Source organism: Brienomyrus brachyistius, chromosome 13 (genome assembly GCF_023856365.1).
Source record: "Brienomyrus brachyistius isolate T26 chromosome 13, BBRACH_0.4, whole genome shotgun sequence".
Lineage (NCBI taxonomy): Eukaryota > Metazoa > Chordata > Actinopteri > Osteoglossiformes > Mormyridae > Brienomyrus > Brienomyrus brachyistius.
Genome location: NC_064545.1, coordinates 2600762 through 2628519, shown reverse-complemented (window position 1 = coordinate 2628519; position 27758 = coordinate 2600762). Strand labels below are relative to the sequence as shown.

General features: G+C 39.9%; 1 protein-coding gene across 2 annotated transcripts; it reads left to right on the top strand.

The window, feature by feature from the left end:
* Positions 1-778: 778 nt before the first annotated feature.
* Positions 779-26454, top strand: LOC125705822 (protein BEAN1-like). Of its 2 annotated transcripts, XM_048972114.1 has the most exons (6): positions 779-2849; positions 3087-3208; positions 3700-3738; positions 14093-14293; positions 14844-14985; positions 21461-26454. In XM_048972114.1, the coding sequence occupies exons 2-6, from the start codon at positions 3106-3108 to the stop codon at positions 21804-21806; spliced, it is 831 nt and encodes a 276-aa protein (XP_048828071.1). In that variant the 5' UTR covers positions 779-2849; positions 3087-3105; the 3' UTR covers positions 21807-26454. The 2 variants fall into 2 exon arrangements, with proteins under 2 accessions (XP_048828071.1, XP_048828072.1); XM_048972115.1 differs by lacking the exon at positions 3700-3738 and having other exon boundaries at positions 779-1236.
* Positions 26455-27758: the final 1304 nt, after the last annotated feature.

Sequence of the window (27758 nt, the reverse complement as noted above, 5' to 3'; positions counted from 1 at the left end):
TTATTTATTTGAAGTTACACTTAAGTTGATCAAAAGATTTACTTTGATGCTGCAGTATTTTAAGCCTCCTTCATATGTTTATCTTTGAAAACAGTGCAAATTGTAATAATAATAAAAATCTCCCAATTAACAGGCACAATTTGCACATTGCTGGACAGCAGGTGTTGATAATAATGATAATAATCCACCCATCTTCTAATCTCTTACCCCACTGAGGACCTCAGAGGGAAGCCTGGAGTCTATCCCAGAATGCAAAGAGCAGAAGTCTTGGGTGTACCTTGGACAGCATGCCAGTCCATCACAAGGGACATGCATGCATTTCCGACAGTTTAGAGATGCTAACTGCATGTCTTGGGACCACAGGAGCAAAGAAACGCATCCAGAGAAAAAGCAGGATACATGGGGAGTTAGTACTTGCAAAGTCCAGACACACAGCAGGGCTGGGATGCAAACCCCCAACGCTGCTGGTGTAAGGAAACAGTGCTCATCAGAAGTAACAATACTAATAGCAATAAACAATACTAATGACACTGCTGAAAATTTTTGAATACAGTATAATAATAATAATAATAATAATAATAATAATAATAATAATAATAATAATAATAATAATAATAATAGCAATAATAATAAACAAAGACAATAATAATAATAATAATAATAATAATAATAAGCATCATCATCATCATCATCATCATCATCATCATCATCATCAGGAGAAAAACAATAGGGAAACAGAAGCTAACGCCACTTGGACCCCAAATAACATGGAGTGTGAGGCTATCGGGCCGGAAAGTACAGTAGCGTCCGCCGCCCGCCGCAGATCTGCGCCCTTCTCATTGGTACGATGGAGGTGCTGTGATAGATCCGAGCGGCCGGCCGGCCTGAACGCTTGAAGGAGCGAAAGCTGCGCGCTGTGCTGTCACGGGACTAAACGTGGGCTCTAAAGATCCGTCCGTCTACCAGAAGCAATGCAAGAAAATGCTCATGTAAACGGGACCTGAACGTGCGAGATATCATCAGTTATTTTAAGCGAATACAAATTCCCACGATGATCTTTGGACACCAGCTGACGAAAGCGTCCGTGTTTCTTTTTTTATAAACTGCTTTATTTGCAAAGTACTTTTGTATAAATTAGTTCGAGTAATAGAATGAAACATTTTTTGCCTGGTAGTTTTAAAGCTGCATGACAACATTGAAGCCGAGTCGCATTGGTGTGTTTTCCTCTCCCAGCCGGTGGGTATATCTAGGCTACTTGGTGCTGTTTTTATGAGTTATTGCGTATCCGAGAAAACTGGAGTGTACGTTAAAACGTAGGTGTTTAAAAGTTTTTCATTCCTACTTTGTTCTGAGTATTTTAAAATGTCTTCCTTTGTTTACCGAATATTTTCATTTTGTTTTGTTTTCAATTTGTTAATATATATTGATCAAGACATATTTAAAAGTTTTATATTTAAATAGATGTGTGCATGCATTTATTGTTTTATTATTGTGTATCTTTATCCTGTATTTATTGATAATGACTAAAAAGCAGATAACTGACCTAAACTGATACAACGTAAGGAAGCTGATATTATCAGTACACTAAATGAGCACTCACTACTGATTCTGTATGTGTCCCTCACTACAGCTTCTCATCTGGTGTTACACCTGTGAGTCTAATTTTTCAGTGTTTAGCAAAAAATAAGTGGTAATCCCTGCTAATTGTTCCTGCACCTCAGACAGTGAAACATCCTGAGGTGAACCAGCAAAGCACCAGAGTTGAAAGCAGGTCATGCGCTTAGTGTCATTGTGAGTACATCACACTCAGACAGTGGAAAGGAAGCGAATTTGTCAGAAGTTTTAAACTTAACATTAACATATGACATTCGGGGACCTCTGTAGTACTTAAAATATATTATAACCAGTCTGCCTAAATTTCTAGCAAAGTCACTGAGGTTTAGAAATGGTTACAAATCGTTGTAACTGGAATTAAATGTTATTTGAGAGGAAAATAAAGTAAACTGAAGAATGAAACCTAAATGACATAGCTGAGGCAAGTAAATGGCTGGGTTTGTAGCTCAATGTATAGCATCACATCTCTAGGGTGGAGGGTTCAGTTCCCAAACGTGTCGGCATTTCATGTCGCTTGTGTTTCTGTGGGTTGGATCCCAGAGCTCATGCTGTGTAGGTGAACTGGTGCCCTTTGTGTGTACCTGTGCCCTGTGCTGAGCTACCATCATCTCTTCTGGGTCACCATCACCCTGATCTATGTCAGAGCAGTTCCATAAAATAAATAATGAACTCAACAGATAGTTGGTTATGATACAGGACTGTGTGGAGAGACAGTATCATGTGCATCATTCATCTGGTTTCTAATTGCAGTGTTGAAAAAACCCCACCATTTTAAGTTATTCCTAGTGCCGTGGGCCCTTCTGAGCTTCTTGGTAGCTGCTGGCCAGGCAGTATCGATTATGATCGATGAAGTCTCAGGCCAGACACCTGTGCTTGCTGTTCCGGGGAACATGCTACCATCACCCGCATGTTGTTTTTCTGGAACACCACCACCTGTTCTGAAAATGCCCACTATCAGCAGTGCCAACGGGAGTCACTCAGGAAACAGCAGCCCTGGGCTGATCGCACCTGTGAGGACAGGACATACACCCGCTGGGCCATCACTATCTGCTGGGTAGAGAACGTCCAGGTTCTCGATAAATCACCAGTGGCAGGGGCATTGCATCTGATTCCTGTTTTTCTTTTTCAGCAGACACCCCCCCCCCATCGGGTGTCAGGCTACTCAAATTAAACTGAAGCTGACAGGGACCCCTCTCTCTAGGTTCTGTAGGTGTGGTATCTGCTTATTATGTGGAGTAAGTGTAAGATTTCTCAGTCTGGGGTTTTATTTTTGTTAGGGAATAGGCTCCCCCCGTGTTTTTCGGTCAGCATACATGGAAGGTCTTTTTAAATACTGTAATGTGTGGACCAATAAGCACTAAACCATGTGGCCGTTCACTGGGCTGCAAAGAGTCAAGGTTTTCATCAAATAGAAGAGGAATGCAACTCAGTACTCTCATCTTCTTCTCGGTCATTTACCTGCTGACTTACAGATAAGAGATTCGTCCTCCTATGTCAAAAGCAGAGCTTGGCAAACAACTGTTCAAGTGTCTGAAATGTCCTTATATGAAGAACTGTAGAAGGGATTACATGTTGATGAAGATCGTCTGTTCAGGTAAGCGAAGCTACATTCTGTTTCCTTCTTAGTTATTTATTATTCTGGGAGAAGAAGGGTTTGCACAAAGATGCATCGGCCTAGAAGTTCTGTTAGCCCAAGTTCTCCTGTTACGCATTTCTTGAACTTTTCTAATGTTAAACTACTGTACCTCTTTCAGATAATTAGACCCAATAAAATGCAATTTTCTGTACAGTGTAAATCCATTATGATTTATCTCTCCATTGTGATTTTATCATGTTCTGATAAGCTTGATTTTCAAATGTGAGAACAAAGCTGTCTGAACTAAATGACAAGCCCGATTTTATCTTTCATACCTTTGAAAATGCATCTCACAAGGATTTAATAATTGAAAGTACAGCTCAGTCTCAGGCAGCAATGCTCTGTCCATCTAATGGTTTTTTCTTCTCTTTTAATTTTTTTTTTCAAATGAAACCCTACTGTATACATCACTCACCTTCCTGATGCTGAAAATGTCATGCTTGATTCAGGCAGCAGCTGCTTGTGTATTTTGGAACAGTCCATTCCAGGTTTTGTCATTAAAGCATGTGGGCTGCATTTAGGGCAGGAGAGGACATTGCACAATGGATGTTAAAGGGAGACCTCTCTAGGTGCACTTATTCCAGTTTGACAGAGACAGGATGTGTTATTGATATTCTTTTACTCTCTCAGCTTAGGGGTGTGAGGATCTGAGTGGATTTTGCATGCTGTCAGCCTCTCCTTCGCATCATCTGATCCAAGACCTCAGTAGCCAATAAAAAAGTAAACAAGTTTTTGGAGCGAAGCATTGGTAGATCAGATAGTAGTAGGAGGTTCAAGCAGATGAGGGAAGTTGCAACTTTTCAGAGGTTTCAGTACCGCTGATGGCTAGTTGTTGTAAGCTGGAGGTAGACAGGTGCTTGCAATTTGTATGGTTGTTTGGGAAAGGAAAATATGAAGGATTGCAGTAATAAATGTTCAGAGAACCATCAGGACATGCAAAAACTAAGGAAGTCGCACCAGCTAGGTGTTTTTTTTAAGTGATCATCAATGAGCTTCACACATGCATATACAGCACAAGTCCTTCTGAGTTTAACTGTCAGATTGCTCACCCTCAAAGCGCTGTTACAGTAGATTGCCCTCCTTCAGAGCGCTGTGAGAAGGCTCTATGAAAGCCCTCAAAAGATGGGGGTCAAGATGCACAGCTAGTTCACACACACCTGACACCTACAAAAGCATTTTTATAAGAACTAATAGCACATTGCTATTATATTATTCAATAAAGGCTGAGCCTTGGCCAGGGTTTTAGCAAACCAAACACCTTGACATCAAGAACCTGTGCTTTGGATTACTTTTCACCTGTCTTGTAATGAAGAAAAAAAAGATTTAATCTATCTGTTCCAGCTCTTTGTCTGGCATAATCTCCCACCTTTGGAACAAGCTCCCAGACTGTCTGTTCTGCTGAGTCATTTTGCCTTTTCCAAGTTAAATGCGCATTTTACCTTACTTTAACTTGGTCTAAGAAATGTTTTAATGTCACCCTTACTAATAAAGGGAATCGTAAAGCACAAATTAAAGTTGGAATGATGTAGCTGAATTCATCCATCCATACATTTTCCAAACCGCTTATCCTACTGAGTCGCGGGGGGTCCGGAGCCTATCCCGGAAGCAATGGCCTATCCCAGAAAGATGGGGGGCCAGCCCATCGCAGGGCACACTCATATACCATTCACTTACACATGCACTCCTACAGGCAATTCAGTAACTCCAATTAGCCTCAGCATGTTTTTGGACTGTGGGGAGAAACCGGAGTACCCGGAGGAAACCCCATGACGACATGGGAAGAACATGCAAACTCCACACACATGTGACCCAGGCGGAGAGTCGAACTCGGGTCCCAGAGGTGAGGTAACAGTGCTAACCACTGCACCACCATGCCACCCCTTAGCTGAATTCAGTCTTTTATAATTTAATTCTTACTAGAATATAGCATGAAAACAAAAGGAGATATTAGATAGGTAAATCACATGCATACTGTGTTGAAATGGTGTGCACATAGCTGCCCTGCACTAACATGTAGCTTAACACCTATGCCTCAGTGTCATGATTGTGACTCCCTGAATGATGTGGCTCCCAGTCTGTGAAGCTCAAAATTTGCGTTCTGAATATCTGTCGGTACAAACGCTGGGGCAGAACCTTGTGTTCCTACGTAAAACTGGACGGTGAATTCGCTTTTACTGTTAAGCAAAAATAACATACTCTTTCTTCCTGACATGTGGGTTGGGCCACAGCACACAAGAGGTACCTTTTTAGTATTCAGGTGATCCAATCCAAAGCAACTTAGAGCAGAAAAAGACATTGAACATGCTGTTCTAGGGTATGTGCTGTTGTTTTCCCTTGTGATTTTTTTTTGCAGCATGTGATTGTGACGATACAACAAAATGCCTATGTCCATAGTGAATAAAATGACACGTCATTTTTTCAATCTTAAAATGGAATTTTAAGGCCATTTTTATATAAAAGTTTTCTTAACAATAATTTTTATTGCCGTGACTGCATGGGGGGGGGGGAGGGGTTGTTTTGCATTTTATGCCTGAAAAGTTCATGGTTTCCTCTGCCGTTTGAACATTAAAATGCTTAAAAAAACATTAGAACATTTTCAATATATTTAAAAATGTGGTAATAGGTATATAATAATAGGTATTACACTTAATTCCATCTCTCTGTGCACTTCTCTTCGTACTGGTCTCATGTCATGTTTTCATATACAGCTTTGCATGGATTTGCATCTGCATTTGGGACCAGGACCACCGGGCGTCAGTCAATATAGGCATATATTGCTATTGTAATGGTCCATCATATACCCATCGTACTGTATTACACGTTAGATATAGACAAAGATGCATCATGCGGCTGACAGAGCTGTCCATTCACCTGCCCCTGTTACACTCAGCCATACACCAGCTATAACGTCCTACTGCCACCACTTCCAGATGTCTCTGAATCAGCCTGTATTATTTACAATAGACCTCAGACATAAATGTTATCAGACGTGATTCGATGAGGCTGTAAATGCAAATGCACGACTGTAAATGCACATTTGAGAATCTTCCAGATGCATCTGGATAATTCTTGATGGGTTTATCAGTATTGATAGTATCTGTGAGTCTGATTGCACTAATTCAGAATTGCCGATGGACACTGATGAACTAAATACATTGATTTTTTTTTTGTCAAGTAAATGTTTATTAGATGGGTTGGTATCAGTTACATAAAAAATCAAATTTTTCCCCGTATGTCACTTCCTGTTCCCAGCTGCAGATGCACCTTACGGTCAGCAGTACAAACAGCGTCTGCTCCCTGCTCACTGGTACCTTGAGACCCTGGTCACATGACGCAATCTTTCCTGTCACGTTCACCCTGGTAGATTTCATTTCCTTTGTTGAGTAAAACTGCAGCCAAGACTGAAGTGGCTGGAGCGCAGTCAGCAGGTCAGATGGGGAGACATAGCTAGCAGTCTTAAACAGATTAATTCGCCTTGCGCTGCTACACAGCTCCTGTATGTGCTGGGGAGACTGGACCTCTTATTGCTTTTTCTGACCTATAAAACACAGTCTCTCTAATTCTCTTAAAATATTTATTTTGTGGGAGAGTCATTACAGTAATTCAGCAGGTTTTTTTATTTTTCAGTTTTGGGCTGGATAAATATTTTCAGAGGTTTCGTTAAGATGCAAACATTGCTTTAAAGCCATTCCCAAACTAGCATATCTTTACATTTAAAAATTATTTTATTTTTCTGTGCATTTCCAAGAAAGGGTCTGGCAATAAAGGTAATAGCGTACTTCTACAGCACAGCCCTGCTTTGAGACTAAAGTATGATGATATCTGCCAATTGCCAAGAAGTGGAACATAATTATTTTTTTCTCTGTGTTTGAATGACTGGAGGGGGGGACTGTAAATTGATCAGAGGCTTTTAGCTGCCTGCAAACAAATATCAGGACTCCCTATAGTCATTTGCAGTTTGTAGGGTGTCGGTAATGATATATCCTAAAGGAGATATGCAGCATGTAAAGACAGCAAGAGACCTGGTACACAGGGACTGTGCCCCCTTCCTTCAAGACTGCAGAGGAAGTTAATAGAATGAAATGAAAATTTAATATTAACAATAGTGAAATAAATATAAATGATGTATGTCTCAATTTTGGTGAATTGTATGAATTTCATAATTACAGATCTTTTAGTGATGGTTCTGAAGAAATATTTTATGTTGACAGAGTACATGCTTTTAATTAATTAGCATTTTATTATTACTGAAATGATAAATTTTCATGATGAATTTTAAAATAATACATCCTTCAATGATTGAAAAGAAAGATTAACAAAATACCTAAACATTTACCAAGAATGTTAAAACTAACACAACTGAAGGCTCGATGACATCAGACCCATTGCTCTTTTTTGTATTACAGTATGTGTGCAGCTCTGTCTTACAAATGCGTTCAATGACCCAGATATTAAGCTACTTGCAACAATACCTTTATCGCAGGTTTTGTCTTTCTAGTACAATCATATAAAATGATATTCTTACAGATATTGGTTATTTAGTTGGCTCTATCGTTATAGTGTCCATTAACCCTTACAGTGCATTGCACCTAAAACATACTGTAGTAATTGCAATGATAATATTGTAAGAATTTATACATTTTGTAGATTTTTTTGGATGGTTACAGAGCCATGGTTTAAGCTTTAAATTCTAATATTGGTTGTTTTCATTTTACCTGAATCTTTACTGTGAATATGCATTGAATAGGGAGGAAATGTCCATTTAAAGATTTATATGACTATTAGGAAGAACCAGAGTAGCACAAATTAGAATGTGGGCTAAGTGTAAAAAAAAGCAGTCTGGTTAGGGTGCCTGTACATTACACTTTAATGTGTTATGGATCGTGTTCTGTGTTGTCTAGTGGAAGAACCATGTGTTTACTGAACCATTCTCAAGATGGGATGATTTTGAGGAATTGTTGATGTAACACAACCAGAAGTCTATCACATCCAGACTGCTTTGCTGATGAAAGTAAATTCTCCTTCCTTGTAATCTCCACCCACAATAGGAAAGTAGGAAATGTTGAGCAGTACAACTTTTCTCTAAATCTAAGGTGGCAGAGTCTACAGCAAGGATTAATTAGAAGTTCCAGTCTGTCGCTACTTATATACTTCTTGCCTGCTCAATCATCATTTATTCATTCGACTGTTGTCAGCATAAGTTGCTTGAAAAGGAACACATTGTCCCATCCCGCCTTCTACACTGCAATGTCAGCACTAGTGTCAAGAAAGCTTCTTGTGCCTTTCCTCCAGAGTTTTGTTACAGAGAGAGCTATTTAAGTAGTACCCAGAACCTGAACAGGCTGTTATCCAACATCACTGACCAAAGCCTGCCATTTGTTCAATACCCCAGGCAGTTACTGAGCTTAGCTCCTAAATCTGATCATTTATGACCAGAATCCACTTTATAAAGAAAAATGGTGCTGAATGTTGGAGGGATATCATGATTGGCGTGCCCTTAAAAATAATTTCCAGATGATCCGTGATCCGGATTATGAACCACTCAGAATCATCTACTTCTAAATCTAGAGAAAACCAACTTTCCCAAAACACTTTTGTAAGTATTGAGACTTTCCTCTGACTCCAGTCTATTGTGATAATTTTAACTGCTGTTGTTATCTATCTGGACTGATTTTTGTTGAAACTGAAAAGGAGCTAAATGCAGTTTCACATTTAATTCATTTTGGATAGAAAATCAGTAAGATTTAAATTATAAATTGAAAAGAATTTTTTTATTATGTAGACAGAAACAGATAAACAATAATAATTCATTTTGATTGGCTAGAAAGAAGATTTTTTTCATTAAGTTCCTCCAGAGGAATGACTGTATTTACAAAATTCTAAGCAATCACTTTTGTCTTTTCTGCTTTATGGACTGTTACCAGAAAGACCAAAGGAGAATTTGAATGTGTCTTAATGCCTTAAGTATTGCCAAATATCAAATCAAATCATGGAAACTATCCAGATGTAAGAAAAAAAAACACAGATTTGTCATATCATCCATGACATATCATGGTCACTCCAAAAACCCATGTTTTCTTTAACACTCTTCTCTAATATGCCTATAACGCCTCATTGGAATTCCATCCCTTACTTCTGTGACATGGTGTGGTCATCGGATAGTGCAATCCTTATTGTCCACCTACCTGCAAGGATCTTTCTGCAGACTGTAAGGCAGGGGCAGAATTTGTAGTGCAAGCTGGCCAAAAGGGGGCAAAGTGACCAATCAGGGAACACTGGGCTCATTGGGGGTAAGATTTAAAGCACTGACAGGGCATTTCTTCGCATTTCAGAGTTATTGACAAAGAGAATAGAGATGTACAGTGTGAGAATAGTAATGTGTTTTTGAAACATTGAAGCATGTAAATCTATTCTAGTAAAATTTTATAGCATTATAATAAAATTATGAACACTGAAAATGAGCATAATAGGGTCCATTTCATTTGTTTTCATTCTCACAAAGCACAGCCGCCTCATCAGATGATCATAGACTTCAGCACCTCCTACTACACTGAAATGTCTTGATTGTCTGTCAAAATTTGGTCCAAACATTTCTTTGGCTTGTACCATTTTTGCCTCCCAGTAACACAGCTGCAGTCCTGCTGTCGCAAAGCGAAAAGCTGAGGGAGTAGAGTCACTCTTTCAAAGAGATCATGGTGGCGAGTGTCTTTCTCTTGGGCCTCGTTTGGGGAACAGTAACTTTTCTAGAGTGCATAAGAGCGTGAGCTGTGATGATACTTCAGTCATACTGGACTGAACATGTGGACAAGAGTATCAGCTACTCAGAGATGACATTTCATCCTCCCTCGGTCCATGGTGTCCAGCACCACTATTTTATCAAGTAAGAAGTCAAGACAAGTCAAGTGGAGTTTTATTATCTCACCAACCATCCAGTAACACAGCATACAGTGGCATGATCTAACATTCCACAAGGCTGCAGTGCTACATATATTCTTAAAGTGCAGAGACAGACAGGACAAGTGCAAAAAAATTCAAGGTATGAAAACATTAACACACAATGTAAATGTGAGCTATGTTAGAATGTTCAGAATTTAGGCATTGATGGAAGCAACTGAATTGCACCGTACTGTGCAAAAGGCAGTCAAAGAAAGTGTTTAAGGCTATTTATCTGGGTAATATCTGGTGCTGCTGTGAAAGCATTCCCCTAAACCCTTATTGACTGTTTGACAACATACAGTTTTACAGTCAAAGAAAGTGACCTCACTAACAGCTTGATTACAGGCATTTGCAGACACTAATGATTCCTGGTTTGAAGCAGGTACTAAACCTTCACATTTTTATTATTTTAGTGGAAACATTTAGTGACAGAGTAAAACTAAGAGCCAGGTGCATTCTGGAACAGATAGACTGTGATACATCTACACAAAAATAGCAATCAGAACAACATTTAGAACCCCATTTCCTGAAATATTTTCCATGCAAAACAGTTGTAGATCAACAGAAGGTGCTGATGACTTCACACCTACAGAATCCTGGGTCAGCGATACCCAGCAGGCCTTGTTGCTCTGTGCTGAACTCGCCTGGCCTGATGACTGTGACCTGAATGTGTTTACAGAGAAGTGCTGGCACTCGCACAAAGATCACATGTTCCATTCTTCACCACTAATCCACATACAAATAGGAAGACATTAACTTAAAAACTGACATCAGCCTTCTGGAAAACTAGCATGCCACAGTAGATTTCGAAATACAAGGTTTTTACCTTAATTATAATGTTTTCTTTGTCCAAATAACACAAATGAGCAGGAAAATATCAGTTATCAAAGCTTTATATGCAACACTCTCAACTGCTATATACTTTGTAAGTATTTTTTAGTTTTATTGCTGGAATAAATATTATTAAATATTCATTGCACCTATGCCACCATGTTCCTTTGTAGCTCTGTTCATTTCTCCTTACTGGAACATTGATGTTTTGAATATATATGTAAAAAAAAAATTATATATAAATTACATTATATATACATATTTCTTTTTTCACATCCCCCTGAGAGCAGGGATGAGAGGTGACATGGAAATTTAATTTATCAGGATTTCACATTCACAGTCATATTGCTCTTCTCCAGAGAGTCCTGCTTCCTGTATGACTCTGCCAGCTAAACATGTGAGGACGCTCTCCGCCGCGGCTAGGCCCAGGCCTGCTTCTCGGCAGGGAGAGAGGGATTACACGCTTTATTAGAACTCCCTCCTCTCACAGCCTGCTCACTAACAAAGAAGAGGTTCCCTCTAATCAGAAGAAAGGCAGAATTTGCTCAATGGTGGAGGAGAACGCTATAGGTCTGAAAGGAAAGAATATAATTATTTTGGGCTAAATGCACACATATACATAGACAAGCAATTACCTGTCCTTTTATGAAGAAGTAAACATCCCTGAAATTGCGTTTTATATATTTAATTGAATTGCAAAAGTAATGTTGCTAGCTTTTGCTTTTTATTTTCAATGAAAGGTAGAAATGAAGACTAAGAAGTATAAATTGGATGAAAAATTAAACATGGTTGGATGTTTTTTTTTCATGGCAAAGTATGGTTTTAGCTGATTTACAAAACGAAGAAGCAGAACATTTAATCTAATGCTGTACATAATGTAATATTCATCCAGAAATAGAGTGAGGGGAGAAGACAGAGAAGGGTTTTTTTTTTCAATTACGCCTACACCTGGATTACAGAAGGAGCTGCAGAATTAATGAAAAATACCCAAAGTAAACAGAAACATTATAGTGAAAGTGTATGTATTTCACTTTAAACAAAACATGGTAAGCGGGCAGATTTAGAAAAGATCAGGATATGGGCATGTTATATTTAAAATGACTTGAGGTCACTTTGAGATACTAAGACTCGTATATTTTCTTCAGGGCTTTTGTCAGATAAGGTGGGGGAATGTATAGATTGAAGGTTTACAGAAATTTTAGTTTTCTGCCTGGGTTTTACATAATATCCATCCATTACTCTTCTGTAACCACGTATCCTACTCCGGGTTGCGGGTAAGCTCCTACGTGGCAGGGAACAACGCAGGATGGGGCACCAAACCATCAGAGGGCACTCACACATCATTCACACTGATGGGCAATGTGGTAACTCCAATTAACCTCAGCATGTTTTTGGACTGTGTATCGGGGCTGGGGGGACCGGAGTAACCAGAAGAAACTCCACAACAACAGGGGGACAACACAACACAACACAACACAACCCTAACCCTAACCCTACACACATGGAGCCATGGTGGACATTCAAACCCTGGTCCTAGAAGTGTGAGGCAACAATGTGGTGCCCTTTTAGCAGAACAATAAGGTTATATTAGTGAACAATAAGTAAGTAATTAGTGAAAAATAATGATTTTAAACAGCAGAATTTTGACTTGTGAACTTGCTGGTGTTTTGTTACTTAATGGCTCTGAAGGTGAGTAAATATGGTCTAACTGCAACAGTATAGGCGGCAACTTCTGAAGGAAGATTTCTACCATGAGGCTGACATAAGAGCATGCAATATTCCCTCAGAGATATGACTGGAATATGTATATGAAGTAGATGATTGAAGGCTTTGTATTAACACAAGAGGGTTGTTGCAATGAATGACTAACAATCTCAAAAGGAATATTTTGTATGCATAGTAACAATGGCTGTTTTATAAAATAAATAAATGGGTTGTTTGTACACATTCCCCATATGCATCTGAAATGATGAGTAAATGAACAAAACCCTGCGTTACTGCTAGAGCTGAGTCCTGTAATTCATTATCACATAATACTGCATAGACAACCTGGTTATTAATTCTTTCTTTTAAAATGGCAGCATTGCATTGCAACATCCCAAAAGTATCTAAAACAAAAATAAATTAGTTAATGCATCTTACTTGTGCAACGTAACTCTACTACTTTAATCAAAGTGTATTATATTTATTATATAATTGTGCTTTATTTTGTCAGTTATATCTATCAGTCTAACTGTCTTCCTGTGTCTGACTGTCATTCTGTCTATATGTTGATCTGTATAATATATAGTGTCTGTGAACAAGAAATTGAGCCTTCAAGGAACCTAGTCTCTGTGCTAGTTTGTGGTAGGGGTGGCTTCTCATTGGGTTAGAACACTTTTAGCCAGGGATACAATTGAGCTAGTCTATCAAAGCAATATAAAGCACAATTGCTTTTGCATGGTACAAATAGTTCCATGTAGAAAAAAAATGAATTACTCCAACAATGAGCACCTTATCCTCTGTTTTTATTGCACTGCAAGAAGGGCCCCATGAGAGATGTCGAAAAAACTCAAAGAAAGGCCTTGATAACAAGTTATTAAAGGAAAAAAAAAATTGTTCAGTGTCAGGATTTGAAGTACCCCACAATATTCAATTAAAATTGTAAGATCAATCACCTACATCTGTGCACATTTATAAGGTTCATTATGATGAAAATTCTTCAGCCAAGAAAGAACCAACCAAGCCAGGTTCCATTTGCATTTTGTGCATGTATTTCATAAAAATTAATAGATTAGACTGAGGTCTCCTGATTAGCTTTATCTCGAAGGTTTTGATGCAATAATTAAGAGTAAGTAAATATACTCCTCACTTCTGTCAATTCTTTTCTCATGTATGTACAGTTTACATCTATCTTTTAAGATAAAGGAAAATAAAAGGAAAAAGAATATATATATATATATATATATATATATATATATATATATATATATATATATATATATATATATATATATATATATATAAACTTACTCCCTTTCTTCCATCCCTTTTCTTTGCTTCCTGGACGACATGCCCTACCTCTGCGGTAACAAGTGAGCTCTAACCTGAGCAGCCAGGCCCATGACTACACCGACTGCCGGGAGGGCGGAGCAGAGGCCAGCCTCATGGTGTCCCCGCTAGTGGTGGCAGGGATTGTTATCGGCCTGGTGCTCTTCCTGTCCTGTGTTACCATCATCGTGGGCAGTTTGCGCAAAGACGGCCGGCTACATAACCCCCACCTGCGCCCTAGAGATGGTACGGCCCAGGACTAGCCCCGAAACATGCAGATCACACACGCTTAATTCTCAATATAAAGTTACTCTAAATGCCAGAGTTGTGATGTTTCCCTTTTAACTTATCAGCCCCATTATGAACTTCATAAAGCTACTTACGTGCTTTTATTTTTCTTAAGAAATATCATGTAGGTACTCTCTCCAGTGAGCAACGCATTATCACTGTTAATTTTTTGAAGAGATTAATGTGGGCTTGCTGCAGCTTTTTAGGGAGCAGAGCTAATCTCAGCTATATCACAGGATTCGAGGATTAGTCACTGAGAGCATCAGCAGCGCCACTGCCCTTAGCTAATTATGTAGGGAAAAAGCAACAAGCTTCGCTGCAGTCCATTAATCACAGACACCACAGAAATACACTACACTGTTTACACTCGTGTAATTAAGAAAGGCACTCTAGCTACAAGGCAGAATATTAAGAATTTTAACCTTTTGTTTTTCTGAATGTTTTTCAGCCTAATAATTTTTGTGAAGGAATAACGATGTGTTGCTTAAACCTTGGTGTACATTCACAGTCTCGGATGGCCTGTCCCACGGTGGCTCCTTCGGGGAGCTGAGGTGGACGTGCATCGAGGAATTCCCCCCAGCCTTTGATTTCAGCTCTCATGCAGAGAGTCCATCTCACGGCACCATGATGTACCCTGATGCGCCACCTCAGTGAGTGACCTATTGATTCCACATGCCCGCATAATGTATATATCACTGTTTCCCAACCTGGTCCTCTGGGACCTGCAGACAGTCCACGTTTATGGGAACTGGGAGGGACCAATCATGTGGACTGGCCAGAGGCTGGGGGTCCCTGAGGATCAGGTAGAGAAACATTGGTATATATAGATGTGCTGAAATTCAGGACATAGTCAGGGTTAATATCAAGGGGTCCATCTTCTTACTGCTGGCTTTCTTATTGCTTCAGTGAGTTAAGAACTAGATTTGAGACAAATGTTCCAGCCCTGAAATCAGCCCATATTGTCTTTAAATAAACGGACAGTTAGTATTGTGATTTGCATATAGACTGTACGGTCTCTCACTCTATCTCAATCTCTCTCTTCCTCTCATATGAAGGGGATCCTGATGTTTTACCCTAATTCTCAAGAGATGATATATCAATGAAAAAATATCATGTACCAAGGGATGAGCAATGAAAACAATGTTTTTTATAACCCCTCAAAGGACAAAGGAAAAATGAAAAAACACAGGCTACTGTTATACATTTCACAGTGAAAAATATTGTATCATCTACCAGTACATAACCTGTAATGAGAAAAAATGTATATTCGTTAAGAACATAGGAAATATTTCTGGTCTTTTTTTCCAGATCATGGTAAAGTGCGGATAACTGAAACTGTGGTGACTGAAACCATAGATCTGGGCGTCACACTGCTTAATCAAAAATATAAATGTCCATGTACATTTATAATCAGTAATGTAAAAGCATGGTGGAGGGCTCACAATAAAATTTCCTGGGTGAATTACTGACTTGAGGTTAAGGTTAAATCGTCTTATACAAATCAGAGTCCGCCTGTTTAGTTCCTCTGACATAGTCGGTATATTTACCTTTACATCAATGTAATTAAACAAAAAAAATTGTAGGGGTTGGTGAGGGGCAGGGCTACTGTTAGAGATTTTGGGTCCCACAAAAGCATATCGTATTGGGATCACAAACCAGACTAATTCAATTATGTTCCAGATTTTTTAGGACCCCTGTCACTCAGACTAATGGTCTGCCATTAATTCAGATTTCAGACTTTTCTTACCCTGTTTAAATATAATGTATTTACTGGGCTTTTCCTTATGAAGAGTGTTCATACTCAGCACTCCTTCCTGAACCTGCTGTCTGCGGCACCAAGCCCAGAGTGAGCAAATTCACTGACGGAGAAACACTTACAGTGCAGGAACTGGCAGGAAGGGACCAGTGCTGCCTAACAGGCCCCTTAGCAACTTGAGAAAACGTTTAATGTGATAATGATTCACATCTGTAGTAACATGAATGGGGAATTGAGAGGTTGATCGATGAGGAGACAATGGGGTGGAGACTCTACTGAAAAAAGTGGCTGTTACATGCAGAAAAATATAGTGAGTTTATGTTCAACTTGTCTGTTGATGGAGAAATATTTTAACTGTAGAATTTGACATTGAGTAGGTATGAAATCATCCTGAAAGATAGCATTGAGCATTTTGCTGGAGCCAGCTGGTTTTTGGACATATTGGAAGATGTTCTTGCATCTCCTTTGGTGCAGGAGCTCGTTTGCCTTTCCAACTGTAAACAGTCCTGTCAAGCGGTAAATTATGATGAATATGGAACATTACTTCCATATGCTAGGATGCAGAATGCTGCCGAATGCCTCTGAATCCTGTTTGGACCAGTTTCTTAGGTGATAGTAAGCTTTCTCTGTGACTGTCATGCAAGCTTTGATTTGAGATGTGGGGGAGGGATGGAGGGCATATCCGTACATATTGGGCTCAGGTCCTTTATCTTTTCTGGAGCTCTGGGTCTTACTACAGGGGGAGAGGGAAACAGGCCATGTATTTGGGCCCCCTTAGACACCCCATCTTGGTCTATGGAACTGTAAAGAACAGAAAATTGTTTTCCAAATCTGTGGGACCCGAGAGTTCTGTCACATTAAAATATGCGTATATTAAAACAAAAGCATTGTACACTCACTTCGTTTTCCAAAAATAACCAAAATCTATCCATAACACTTACTCCCGGTGGCAGACAGAGCTTCGTGACACGGAGGATGCGGGAGGGGGCGGGGATGCAGGTTTTATTGAAGGATTGCAGTAGAGATTGATGCCACAAAAATGATGGGGAGGAATGAAAACAAAATGACTGTTGGCCCAGCGTGAGTATGTGGGAAATCAAACATACAGAGTCCAGAGGAGCTGCGGTAGATCTGTGCTCTGGGTATGTGTACATTTACTATGATTGTCTTACGCTTTTAGAAAACACAATACTTAGAAGCTGATTGTCAGCGAAACATGGACTGAAGGAAATCTCCTCTGTGGTTCATTGAGACAATGGTCTGCTGGATAATCGTCACATATCTTTACCGATCGTGGCCAGGTTTCAGCAGCGCACGACTGGATCGTCCGCAGCCGGACGCCGCAGAGTTGCCCGGACCTGTGGTGAAGCTCTGGCTATGAATGTGCGGGGGCAGATGGAAGGCTTTGGCTCTGGGAAGGGGCAGGGAGGGCGAGCACGTGATGTACCGCAGGGCAGCGTGGCCACAGATGGCACGGGGGCTCTCAGAGCTCGGCCTAGCGCTCACCTGTGGAGCCCAAATGGAGAGACGGAGAGAGCATGGCCATCCAAGTGACACATGCAGCAGGGCAACAGGCACAGGGAATGGGAGGAAACGGCCAAATGTACCATGGTGAAGGTAGATTGGGCCATATGTTGCTGTCAGCGTTTCAGCTCGTGACGCAGGTACGCACTCAGCTCCCATTGATTAATGGCCCATTGTGTTGGAAAGCAGCACATACTGCTGCATGAACTGAGGTTCGGACTTATACTGACGCTACTCCAGACAAGCAGCTCACAAACACTACAAAGCCTAAACTGAATAGGGTTATTTATGGGTATTTGTTTATGCTCTGTGGGTTAGGAGTCATGCCTGTGATCGGAAGGTCGCCAGTTCAAATCCTGTGGCTAACAGAATGATGTCACTATTGGGCCCTTGAGCGAGGCTCTTAACCCCAATTGTGCTACAGTGTCCAAAAAACGGGTATAGCCCGTTTGCTCTGGCTGTGATTTTATTCCCCAAGGTACAAACAAGACTAGTGTACCTCCATTTCTGTACCTTAAAAGGTACATTTACCTACAGCTATGATGCGAGATCCCTGAGGATATAGGCCTAGTGACAAGTAATTGTACCCTAAAGGGTACAAATTGGTATTTTTTCTGACAGTGCATAGGGTGCTGGCTGATCCTGTGCTGTGACCCCCCCCCCCCCCCCCACCCCCATTTTATGCTCATCTGTATGTGTCTGTCTCTCATAGAGAGCAAGGTGGGGTAGGCAAATACTCAATTCTATTTCTTTGTGAGATTTATAGGATAATGTCATTTATGGGAGAATTACAGAAAAATACTGGGTTCCCACAGATATATTTATGTCCAGTAAAACCTGGTCATAAAATAGGTATAAGTTTACAGGTTTTTGTGGGATTGTGAGACCGGAGGCCAGCATTTCATTCATTAGGATTAGCTTTACTGTAATGATGCTACATTCTTCTAATATACAGAAGACTTTATTTAATCAAGAAGTTACAATTATGCAATGGTTTTTGAGTAATAAAGACAACCAACATTTTACATTGCCATATCTTTATTGAGAAGGTTGTTTAAAAACAACAAACCATTGATGGGAAAGGTATATGGGCCCTTATGTGTAGTATTGGCAAATATTTCCACTAAACTGTAGTTTCTGATAATACCTGTGCAGCAGTTAGGATATGTTTTGGGTCCATTCCTCTGTAGAAAACTATTTCAGGTCATGTATACTGTTGACATTTTTTGCTTGAATGGCCTGCTTCAGATCGTGCCACAGCATTTCAGTGGGATTGAGGTCAGGAATCTGATGTTCTCAAATACGGAATTTATTCTGCCTGAGCTGCTCTGATATTGAATTAGATCACATTCGAGACCCTGACATCGTGCTGTACAATTTCCTTCTCCAACATAGCCTATTGGTCCTCAATAATAAGTAAGGGATAAACCATGACAAGATTATATGAATATTATATGAAGTTATATAATATATAATATACTTCAAAGTGGTTCATCATGACTACTGACCACAAAATGATAACAGAATAATCTTGGTTAATTTTGCAGAAAATAATTATTTCAAGTAGCATTTAATGTTTCAATGTGCTCCTAAAAACATAGTCCTTATAAGGATAGAACGTCCGGTCAGGCTACTGACTAGAAGAGGCAAATCCATTAACTTACCTTAGAAACCATCAACAGACAGACACTCGCATTTTGAAAACCAAAGAAAATTATGCTGAAAAAGTCACACAGGTTTTTATATTTATGTTTAATATAACATTACAATGCTTTACTATAGAACTGTAATTAGGCTGCTGGACCTACCTGTGTGGTTAGACAAAAATAATTATCACCCACATGAAATCTCTGGACCAATAAGAAAAGAGAAGTTATCAAAGCCGTGGTATAATTAAATAATAAATCCAAACCCTGTTCAAGTGAAATAACTTCACAGCATTATACTCCATAGTGCTTAACAGCTGGGATGAGTTTTTACTGCTCATATTTAGTGTTTATTTTCTCCAAACATTCACTACATTTCAACCATTGTTATATCTGTTGAGAGAACATTGTTCCAGTGGTGGTACAGTATAGAACATCTCAGTGGTCTATAGCAAACCTCCAGTGTTTTTCTCATTGCAATGAACACAGGCATTAATATTCAGAGATGCTTCCAGATCCTTAATTCCCCCCCCCCCCTAGGTTCTTCATTACACCTATGGGGATTCTACACTGTACCCATTCACTCATCGTTATTTGAGCCCCACTGTTTCAGAGAGTACCAGCAGTGTTGAATTTCTCCCGTTTCCCCAACTATGCAGTGATGGAGGATTAAGTCTTTCGAAATCCTTTTGTAACCTTTTCCACGTTTGTGAGCTTCAACAATTCAAATATGAGGTTGTCTAAAATCTCCATTCATTCTGCCATATTTCACTTGAACAGAATTATGTGGTAAAGGAAAAGTGATTAAAATTGTGTGTTATTTATACTGTAGGTGGGGCAGCTTGATTAGAATTACCCTTGTTTCAAGAGGTTGTTATTCTGAAGGTTCACATATCAATGAATGTTTAAACCATCCCATCCATCTGTGTTCCATCTGCGCAGAACAGGGCGAGCATGCAATCTCCACACACGCAGAGAGGAGGCATGATTCAGGGCAGAAATCGGATATTACCAAAGGGTTCACAGACATTTTCTCTGTGTATGTGATATGTTAGGTGTCTAACATTGCCAAGGTTATTGGTGTTCAGGTAATTTTCCACTGATGCACACATGCGCTGTATTCCCATGGGGCCCATATTTTGTACCTTTTAAATTTAAATATAGAATTTTAAATGCCACTTAAAAGGTGCAGACTGAGCAGAGCTGACAGAAGATGCTGGAGTGGTATTTTAAGTAGCTACAGGCTGCATGAAATAATCAGTTCAGCATGACGATGGAGACTCGGCTGACCGGGCGCTGCACTTCATTTGTCACTGAGCGTAGTTTCTTGTCTATAATGTTCGCTGAAATACGAAATACGCAAAAGAAACGACTAGTTATTTTAGTAGATATGAATAAATAAAATCTCAAACTGGTGCATTAAGAATAAATTTTAAAAGTTTTCAGAATTTTTTGGAGCTTTACATATATTTTTGTTACGGTAGACTGAGCCAGTGAAACTAGAAAAAATTTAAATTAAATTATTAAATTATTAATATCAAAGTATTATCAAATTCATCGTGGTTAAAGATGTCCCTTTGCATAATAAAGCCAGTTCCTGCATCAGCCCAGGATGGCTCAGTACTATTGCTCTAGGGCTGAGCTTGCCTCTATACACCAATACTTGGGCAGATTGTATCAAATGTCACAGATTCTATTATCCACCGGTTATTTCCTCCTTTCAGATCAACACTCAGGTCACTTGTGGGTGACTGGAGCAGTTTGGATGTATGACCCACTGCCGTGTAGCTCACACACGCTTGCGCTAACCAGTCTGTCAGCACTCGGCGTCTCACTGCCATTTATAGTTACTGTTTAAACCAACTGTGTAAAGCTACAAAACTCTTTGTGTTAAATAAATTTTATCATAAGGAATGTCTAATATCTAAAGTACATGTAAATAAATATCATCCCCCCATGGAAAATTGCTTTTCTCTATGGTAGATGCATTCCCTTTTTAAAGACCTCTGTCAGAAGTCTAAGGTTTGGGACACTACTTAGCCTTCCAGTGTTTAACTCACCCTGCCAAAATCCCCAGAGGTCCAAATGAAGCCATGGAAATGTCAGCCTGATTAAATATATCCTGACTATTAAATTCCACGGATTAACTGCAGTTGGTGCTTCTGAACTGTAAGTAACATGATTTTTCTCTTATCTCAGCTATGAAGAATGTGTTGGACCCGGTGCTACAGAGATCTACATGCCCACGGACGACCCTCCACCGTACTCTCTCACTGACCCCTGTCTGGGGGGAGCCCTGCTGGACGACCTGGGGGAACAGTGGGGAGGTGCCTCCTGGTTGATGGGAAGCACCGGGGTGCCATACGTGCCTGGACGTCCGCTGGCCTCTGTTTCCCTCTCAGGCCTACCCCTGGAGGACGTTCCCCCTTACGAAGCCGTAGTGAGAAGCTGGAACCAACACATCCCTCTGATACCTACAGACCTGCTCAAGCACACGGTGGCGGACAGCAGACCCGGGGGCCCCACCTCGGACAGAATCCTGTAGCCCAAGTCACCGAGAGCTTGTTGCAGGCATATAACGCTCTGCATTCTTGATGTAAAGACCTTTCATTTTGTGCAGATCCTTCCCACTGTTTCTGTGTGAATAATCCAGAGAATACGGTAAGCAGAGCAGTTGAACCGAATCTGAAACTTCTCAAGGACTTATTGCTGCCCTCCAGTGGCTGATACCAATATCTGCCTCTTTATTCAATACGTCTAATCTAAGGGACCCACTGTAGAGATGGAACTTGGTTTGCCTATAAGGGTGCCACCCAGTATATTACAAGTGAGAATTGTATCGTTAATTGAGATCAGTTAGGTATTGTCACAGGAGAAAGAGCGTACTTTGTGCTATAACACCGTAAAGGAAATGAAATGGAAACTATTCTTCCTTATTTTCGTATTATTAATGACCAAATGGCACTTTCTACAAATAATTACCTATATATGAATACCATCTTCCACAGAAAGTGTGTTCATATAATTCCTACCACCTTCATCTTACCTTATCTGTTAATTTCTGCAATGTAATGTAGTTTGCATAAAGGAAGACCTTCCTATGTTTTGTACTCCCTTAAAATATCACACACGATTTGTGTGTAATGTGAATTTACCAACAGCCTCTCTTTTTTAGTAATGCTAACATTTACAGTATCTGGTTCAATCTACTGTAGAATGATGCCTCAGGCAAGTTTTTACATCTCGTAAGACTGGGTTTCTTATAAAAGGCATGATGATGATGATTTTTATTTGTTGTTTTTTTTAAAGCACACAAAATTGACACTTTTAAAATTGAACATTAATGTAAGCATACCCTTTAAACATCTTTTCAAAAACAACCTCAAATTTACATTTAAAATGCCTTTTATCCACAGTTTAACGTAATACACATTGTTAGAGTAGAGAGTGTTCAATTTTGAGTGTCCATTTTGCTGGATGATCAGATTGTCAACGTCCCATAAAAGGAATTCCCTGAAGGAATACTTACCAAAGTGTAATATCTGGAAATGCCTGCCAACTTATAACCTTGATTCCCTGTTTCAGCTGCCTTTCCTTTTCCTTCCTATATAATGTAAATCAGTGCTTCACAACAGTCCATGTTTTTGCTACCGTCCAGCTCCTGGCCAGACAGTCCACATTTTTGCTCCTCTACTGGGACCTGCAAGGGAGCAGAAATGTGGACTGTCTGGGGATGCCCATGGAATGGGTTGGAAAACACTGATGTAAATAACTATCAAAGGCATTAGTCCCCCCCACGCTGAATGGTGTTGTTTCAGTGATTTAGAAGCATGATTGCATTGGTGGCAGTGTTAAAAGAAAAAAAGAAAACCGTGAACCAAGTGGAGTTGAGTATTGTATGGTTTGTAATAGTTTTGTGTATTTCAGATATTGTTTATGTTCATAACTACATACCTCTCTGGAAATACATATGCAAGATGGTAAAATTGGAAAATTACCATATTGCCAAGCTCTCACCAGTGTTACTTTCCTCAACTGTTCTAGTGGCCAGGAACCCTGAGAGATATTTTAGAAAAATACCAGGTAATGTGAAATATTCTTTTTGTAACATACAGTTATAACCATGTTGCACATTATGTCTTTCCTACATTGAGGCTATACAAATGTGTACATTCACTGGTCCAGCTTCAGAGTTTATTGTGTATAAAAATGTCTTCATGGCCTTGTATTATTCAAAAACCTGAATTATATTTGTGAAATGCAACATTAATGCAAAAACGTTGCCTCTCCAGCTGAAGTGAATAACATTGATTGTTTTATTACAATGGCACCTGTCAAGGGTGCCATTATACACTATACTGTATGGACAAAAACATTGGGACACCTGGCCATTTCATCTACTGGAACTTTTATGACACCCCATTCTAAATCCATAGGCATAAATATGGAGTTGGTCCCTCCTTTGCGGCCATAACAGCTGCCACTCTTCTGGGAAGGCTTTCCACAAGTTTTTGAAGTGTTTCTGTGGAATCTTTTGCCCATTCATCCAGATGAACATTTGTGAAGTTGGATGTGAAGGCCTCGCAAAGGTGTTTGATGGGGTTGAGATCAGGGCTTTGTGTGGGCCAGACAAGTTTTCAACACCAAACTCACCCAACCATATCTTTATAAACCTTGCTTTGTGCACTGAGGCAAAGTCATGCTGGAACAGAAAAGGGCTTCCCCAATCTCTTCCCAAAAAGTTGGAAGCATATAATTGTCTGAAATGAATTCCCTTCAGTGAAACAAAGGGCCTTGCCCAACTCATGCAAAAACAAGTCGAAACCATTATCCCTTCTCAACCAAACTTTACAGTTGGCACAATGCAGTCAAGAAAATAACGTTCTCCTGGAATCTCGTTCATCTGACCCAGACCCAGACTTGTCCATTAGACTGCCAGACAGAGAAGTGTGATTTGTCACTCTACAAAACTTGTTTACACTGCTCCAGAGTCCAATGGCAGCGTGCTTTACACCTCTCCTTCCAACACCTGGCATCGTGTTTGGTGATTTGAGGCTTGCTTGCAGCTGTTTAGCCATGGAAACCCATTCCATGAAGGTCCCAGCCCACAGGTTTTGTACTGGGGTTAATGCCAGAGGAAATTTGGAACTAGTTATTGAGTCAACAGAACTTTGGCAATTTTTACACACTATGTGCCTCAGCACTCTGTGACCTGACTCTGTTAGTTTGCATGGTCTGCCATTTCATGTTTGAGCTTCTATTGTTTCTAAATGCTTCCACTTCGCAATAATACCTTACAGTTGATCGTGGAATATCTAACATGAAATTGCTTATTGCAACGGTGGTATCCTATGACAGTATCCATACTTGAATTCACTAAGCACTTCAGAATGACCCATTCTTTCACAAATATTTGTAAATCTCTCTGTATGGTGAGGTGCTTAATATTATATACCAGTGGCAATAGCTCTGAACAAAACACCTGAATTAAATGAGTAAGAGGTTTTTTCTAATACTTTTGTCCATATAATGTATTAGCAAAGTGAACAGTCTGTTTTTGATGTTGTGCTGGAAGCAGGAAAAATGGGCCACACTGACAAGGGCCAAATTGTGAGGGCTAGACGATTGGGTCAGAGCATCTCCAGAACAGTACGTCTGGTGGGGTCTTCCTGGTCTGCAGTGGTCAGTACCTACCAAAAGTGATCCAAGGAAGACTCAGTGGTGATGGGGTCATGAGCACCCTAGGTTCATTGATGCGTGTCGGGAGAGAATGCTAGCCCATCTGTTCCAATATCACCGGAGAGCTACTGTAGCACAAACTGCTAAAAATGCTAATGCTGGCTCTGGTAGAAAAGTGCCAGAACATACAGTGCATTGTAGCTTGCTGCGTAGCCGCAGACCAGTCAGAATGCCCATGCTGACCCCTGTCCACTGCTGAAAGCCCCTACAATGAGTCTGTGAGCATCAGAACTGGACCATGGAGCAATGGAAGAAAGTGGCCAGGTCTAATGAGTCACATTTTCTGTTACATCTCATGGACAGTGTGTGTGCATTGTTTAGCTGAGGTAGAGATGGCACCAGGATGCACTATGGGAAGAAGGCAAGCCGGCAGAGGCAATGTTCTGCTGAGAAACCTTAGTTCCTGGCATTCATGTGGATGATACTTACCTGACATGTACCACCTACTTAAACATTGTTGCAGACCAAGTACACCTTCATGGCAATGGGACTCCCCAAAAGCAACGGCCTCTTTCAGCTGGATAATGTGCCCTCCCACACTGCAAAAATTGTTCTGGAATAGTTTGAGGAACTAGAAAAAGAGTTCAACGTGTTAACTCGGCCTGCAAATTCCCCAGATCTTAATCTGATTGAGCATCTGTGCTGGACAAATATTCCGCTCCATGGAGGTCCCACCTCACAACTTACGGGATTTAAAGATCTGCTGCTAACATCTGGTTGCCAGATACCACAGGACACCTTCAGAGGTCTTGTGGAGTCTATGGCTTGATGGGTCAGAGCTGCTTTGGTGAGGGAGACTTACACAATATTAGGTAGGTTGTTGTAATGTTATGGCTGATTGGTCTATATTTGGAGGGATCCATTATAATTGTAGCTTAGATTTTCATAAATGATGCAAAACTGTAGTTTTTTTTAGAGACTTTCTATTAATTTTCCATGTTTATGCAGCAATTTCACATTCGCCGTGAACAATTACATGGGACTATTTTTGGAGCCTGATGAAAGATTGCAGAAACTCGCAACCTACTCTAAAGTCAAAATCAATACTGAAAATGATTTGGATCACATGAAATCATATGATATATAAATATTGGTGATGCATAACGGGGAGACAGGGCAGACGGGGACACACTAACATTAATCTCGGGAAGACTCAGACTAAATACAAAAGCCAAGCCGAAAATAATAGGAAACAGATGGGCACGATCGGGGAAGAACACGTGGATGATCAGGGGGCGTGGCACACACGAGGATCGGATGAGCCGGGCGTGACAGTTACCATTCAGGCCAACAGGCTGTCATGGATTGAGGGGAGACCAAGTTTATTCCTAACTTTGCGAATGCGCAGGGTTGACTGTATGCCAATTGCCTGTTTATCTTAGTGCTTTATATGGTGTTTTTGTTCTTAAATTGAATAATAATGACCTTTCTTTGCCACACCATTTATAAATAAAGTGAAGTACATGTTCCAAACAAAGTTTACAATGATTCTGTTACCTAGAAAGCAGTTATTCTCAAACTGATATGAAACAGAAGACTACCCCTGTTCTGGAGGCACTCATTACCATCCCCTTCCTTTCCAATATGGCCAGAACAGACCACAGACATAGATACATGTTTCTAAACAGATGAGATCATCAGTTAGTCCGGCCTGCCTTATGTGTGGGATGATCTACAACTCACAGGTGGTGCAGCGATAAGGCGGCAGCAATCACCAATATCAGACTTCTGCTTATCAACTGGCCTTCTTGTGTAAAGAGAGAGTGACTGACAGCAAATTAAACCTGTAGGAGGAGGGCTGGAAATTAAGACGAAGGTGAGTAAATGCTTGCTGGTTAACAAAAAATGCATGTAGGGCTGTCAAAGTTAATTGTGTTAGTGTCTATTTTAACGTCATAACGTGTTTCTTTGCATTACTGCATGGGTTAACTTTGATACTCCAGTGGAACAATAGCACAAGAAAGGATTTTGTTACCTAGAAAGCAATTCTTCTCAAACTGGTTTGAGAGAAGGCTAATCCTGCTCTGGAGATGGAAAGTCTAAAGAAAACTGGAGTACTGGCAAGCAAGACTGAAAAGTAAATGGGGAAAAAACAGCTACATTTCATGTATTGCTGAAGCAGTGCTTTTGTGAGAATCAAAATATTTATGGATGATTAGATGGCTGGTAGAGATTATGTACCGACCATGTTATCACGTGGTGCTCTGAATGAGTTTTATTTATGGAAATTAATGGATAATGTTATGAAAATCACCTTTTACACCTTTTACATGTATTTATTCATTTATTATTCTAAGATGTGATGGGGTTTTGGAAATTTTATCAGCAAGATCGCAAAATACCAAAATAACTTTTTTGAAAATACCATCAAAATACTGTATACCAGGGTGTAATGCCTGGAAAGTCCTACAGTATGAAAAATTAGATATCCCCGAAGCTTACACCATTATCTGCAAACTAAAGAGCCTGCATAAAGCAAACAAAATGGATAATTGCTGCCATCTAGTGTACACAAGTGTTCTTTCAACACTACACATAAAATATTTCCCACAAGGAAGATAAAAATCCATATTTTAAGCAGTGTACTCATGTAGAAAATATTAGGTCTTATCACCTTTGGTTTTGTCAAGAAGCTATTTATACATTATGTCATACACTCAGGTGGCCATTTAAGATCCAGAAAGTAAAAATCCACACCAACCAATTACTTGAGTACTCTGTGGCGTTGACTCTTTATACTGAAACAAAATCTTGGTCT